The sequence below is a fragment of the Palaemon carinicauda genome, chromosome 24 (assembly GCF_036898095.1).
Source record: "Palaemon carinicauda isolate YSFRI2023 chromosome 24, ASM3689809v2, whole genome shotgun sequence".
Lineage (NCBI taxonomy): Eukaryota > Metazoa > Arthropoda > Malacostraca > Decapoda > Palaemonidae > Palaemon > Palaemon carinicauda.
The window spans coordinates 11,269,417-11,273,803 of record NC_090748.1 but is presented as its reverse complement, the minus strand read 5'-3'; the positions used below and the strand labels follow the sequence as shown (position 1 = coordinate 11,273,803).

Sequence of the window (4,387 nt, the reverse complement as noted above, 5' to 3'; positions counted from 1 at the left end):
AGGTTTTCATTCAATGCATTTTGTATTTGAAGATCCTAACATAAGATAAGGAGATTTATTCAATACACAGAATATAACTCGATTAATTTACTTAATCATTTACATAAATTACTGAAAAAATAGAGATAGTTTTATGTGCTTATTGATTAAATAAATCAATTCTTTCTTTGGTGTTTTCTTTTAACGTTTTCACCAAAGAATGATACAGCAGATAAAAAACTGCTCTTATTTAAAAAAAAGAAAAATTTCATTGTTAGATTCAAATACTTTCCGGGATTTTATTTTCAGTTATACATCAATATGATTTATATATTTAATGTCTTGTTTAAGAATTTGCCAGCTTGGTCTTTCCTCATGATTCAACATTATTATTATTACTATTATTATTATTATTATTATTATTATCATTATTATTATTATTATTATTATTATTATTATTATTATTATTATTATTACTCGTTAAGCTACAACCCTAGTTGGAAAAGCAAGATGCTATAAGCCCAGGGGCTCCAACAGGGAAAATAACTCAGTGAGGAAAGGAAATAAAATATTTTAAGAACAGTAACAGTAACATTAAAATAAATATCTCCTATATAAACTATAAGAACTATAAAACTTTAACAAAACCAGAGGAAGAGAAATAAAATAGAATATTGTGCTTTAGTGTACCCCCAAGCGAGAGAGGAACCGCTTTCCCTCTTTTCTTTATCATTATAACCGAATTAAACTAATGAATAACTCTGAAGGTTTTGTTCGTCAGTCACGTTAGGTATTTATTTTTTCTCTTTCAGGATTGTGACAGATGTTATCAATGGTCTTCAGGGAGTTTTGATTTTCCTTATTTATGTTTGTAAGAAAAAGGATCTGAAGAAGGTACGAATGGTTCTCCCTCTTTTTACACACACATACACACACATACACACACACACACATATATATATATATGTGTTATTTACCTATACTTTATGTATATATATATATATATATATATATATATATATATATATATGTATATGAATGAAAATGAATATCGATCTATCTATTTTCTGTATGTATACTTTTGCATACACATACCTATATACATAAAGATACATATTAAATATACATTTATGTATATATATATATATATATATATATATATATATATGTATATATATATATATATATATATATATATATATATATATATATACTGTATGATGAATAGATATATACATAAAAATAACAATTACACGTACAGCAAATGACCATTATTTTCGGGATGAAATGCTGAAACTTATTTGCATTTTTTTGAAATCTTGAGAAAAAACTAATAAATACTTATGTATTTTAGGTAAAATATTATCTAATAAATAACAAACAGCTCAGTATAGACTTTATTTGAAAAAATATTTTATGCTCGTAAGACAAATTTAAAAATGAAAAATCATGCATTTTTTTTTTATTAATAAATACGTTTGAACTCTTTTTATAGTGGAAGAACCAAAGGAACTAACGAGTTTCAGCGGGACATTACCAGAGACGTTAATATTTCTTTTCCAATTAATAACAAACTGATTTTTTTATTTCAAATATACATCATGGTGATTAAATATGTAAGACATAGAGATGATAGTTAACCCTTTTACCCCTAACGCTTTTTGGAACTTTCCAACCCTTAACCCCCAGGCGTTTTTTTGTTCAAGCACATTTTGCAATATATATATATTTTTAAATTGCTCTAATAGCCTTAATTTTCGTCATAGAGAGGTCAGGTTGGTCTCATTATTTTGGAAAATGCCTGAAGTTTCTCGTAAAGTTATCAAAAATATGCAAAAGAATGTAGAAAACAGTTTTCTGCAAGGACGTACTGGTACGTCCATGGGGGTAAAGGGATGAATTTTGTGAAACGTACCAATACGTCCATTGTGGGTAAAAGGGTTAAGATAAAAATCACTAAATGGCCAACGCTTACAAATGAAAGGAGTGATTTGATGTTCGCAGGACAATTTCTATCTGAAACACCACATCCTGAATAAAGTAACAATACATTGTCAAATATTGTCAACATACATCACCTCAACAGATTCGTGATAAGTGGGAAGCTGTTGTTCGCCATCTCAAGGAGAAAGTTCGATCTTGGAATAGGCCCAGAGAAGCCTTGATTTCGTCACAGAATGGAACTGGGCCTCCCGAGACCTCGTTTAGCATCTCTTACGAAAAAAGAACAAAAAGTACCGAGGTCTCTTTAGGTTCCCTTCAACCAAGATCTTCTTTGGAGAACTTTGCAGAGAGGTAAATATTTTTCTACCTTAGTGAAAAGTAAATTTGATTCCCAATTTTAATGCCTGAAATCATTTTGTGAGAAATACCTGCAATAGCCTCTGTATATCATGCATGCACACGATAGCCTTATTCTGTGTCAGGATAAAGTCACTTAAGGCTTTATTGTTTATGAATGAAAAATCTATTTTAATGTTGTTGCTGTTCTTAGAATTTTTATATTGCTCATTGCTTCTCTTGTTGTTTATTTTCTTTCCTCACTGAGCTATTTTCCCTGTTGTAGGCCTTGGTCTTGTAGCATCATGCTTTTCCAACTAGGGTTGTAGCTTAGCAAGTAATAATAATAATAATAATAATAATAATAATAATAATAATAATAATAATAATAATAATACCAGATTATTCATCTTTTTCCGTTTTTCTGGGATTAATACCCTGCATTAAACCATTTCTGCCAATTTTTAGTCTCGCCATTTTCAATTGTAAGGTCCACTGACCGACCAATTTTCTTAGAAATTACATCAATTCTGAGTCTTGTCGAATTTCTTTGAATGCTCTTGTTATGTTTTATCAAGTGTTTTAGATTTTTCAGAGCTTATTCTGGCTAAAAACAAACATTACCTTTAACGAATCGTACAAAGGATTTAATTTCGAGTCAGTAAGTTAATGCTTCTGAAAACAGGCTGTTTTTCACCCAAACAGGAGCGTCTCTTCAGTCTCAACGAATCCCACAAATGATGAAGAGCGACTTCAAAACATCGCTCCTTCAAATGTAGACGCAAACGCTTCTAGGTCTGGAACAAGTTCGTCTCAAGCAAATCATTATTCTGCACCGCCAGCTGAGGGTAGTTTTACAGGCGGTAATATAGCAAACAGAAAGGAAGGCCGTGATGTTAATATAACTGGAGGTGTTCAAGAGGAAGCAAGCAATGAGAGGAACTTAAACATTCCAGATGTTTCAATTGACATACAAGATCACGAAGATGAAGTCCACACCATCGGTTTAGGCAGCTGTGATGCAGAGGTCAGGTCAAACTAATGATGGTTCTTTGCCAGAGATTGAAAGTGATATTAAAAAGAAAACCTTGTTAATTATACTAATTTGAAATAAGATAAATAGTTATGAAACTATCTTTATTACTCTATTTATGAGTCGCAAGTGACGACCGCATAGAGTTTCAGGTTAACTGAGTTTACGGCACTGTTAAAAATTGCATAAAAAACGGTAAAAATTCTGGAATAAATGTTGCCAGGCATTTACCCTATTAAAAAACGGATGTATCGACTTAAAAGAGTTATGTTACGATCACCAACCCGCGAAATATAATAAAAAGTATGGTAAAATTACGATCGCTTGTATTTTACTGAAATACGGATAAGGACAGTATAATTTTACGGAAAATTTCCGATTATGATTACGTTTTTTTTCAACAGTGTAATAACACTCTGAATTTCTTATGACTTGTACTGAATAACTCGTTGGGCATTATAACCAACGCTCACAAGAGTCTGGTGTCTTGTATCTACCTATCTATCAGTCACAATCTACTGGGACAGCTGAAAGAACTATTTAAAGTGAAGGAAGCTGGAGTCAAAGTGGTTCCAATGGGAGATGCTGTAATAAATGAAGCTAAATGTAGATTCCGGGAAGCCAGAGCTCTTCATTCATGGCTCAGCGGGTAGCACCATTGCGGCTTTGGTTGAGGTTCAGCTATTTCAGCTATATGTTCACTGTTATCCAAATGTGTTATATAAGTTGGAATATGTTTAAGCAACGGTTTGAAGGTTTTTTTTGTGTTATATGAGTTAATTTGGGTCTAAACAAAGACTGTTTGAAGGCTCTTTTATTTTAAACTAAATAGTGATTACCTTTTTTTTTTTTGGTGATCAATATATCTAAAATGATAAGAAGGAATCCAGTTGTTACTTGAAGTACTACAGTACCTTTGTTTCATACGGAAATTAAGATAATTTTTTTTTTTTCATTGATTGTGAATAATTTCGTAGTGACCTTACATGAAATTTTTGATAAGTTGAATTGCTGTTCAGTTTTATTATTCTTTTGGTTTAAAATGAACAAGAATATTTAAAGATCTTATTGTCTTTATTTCCAAGAATATTTAAA

The 4,387-nt window shown here is 30.9% G+C and overlaps 1 protein-coding gene across 1 annotated transcript in view; it reads left to right on the top strand.

Annotated features, from left to right (window-relative positions):
• The window catches only part of LOC137617812 (probable G-protein coupled receptor Mth-like 1), a 32,143-nt gene extending 28,049 nt beyond the window's left edge, over positions 1-4,094 (top strand). Inside the window, exons 8-10 of the mRNA XM_068347763.1 lie at positions 792-873; positions 2,066-2,274; positions 2,965-4,094. Of these exons, the coding sequence (XP_068203864.1) occupies positions 792-873; positions 2,066-2,274; positions 2,965-3,301 (628 nt within the window). The 3' untranslated portion in view covers positions 3,302-4,094. The remainder of the gene's footprint in view (positions 1-791; positions 874-2,065; positions 2,275-2,964) is intronic.
• Positions 4,095-4,387: the final 293 nt, after the last annotated feature.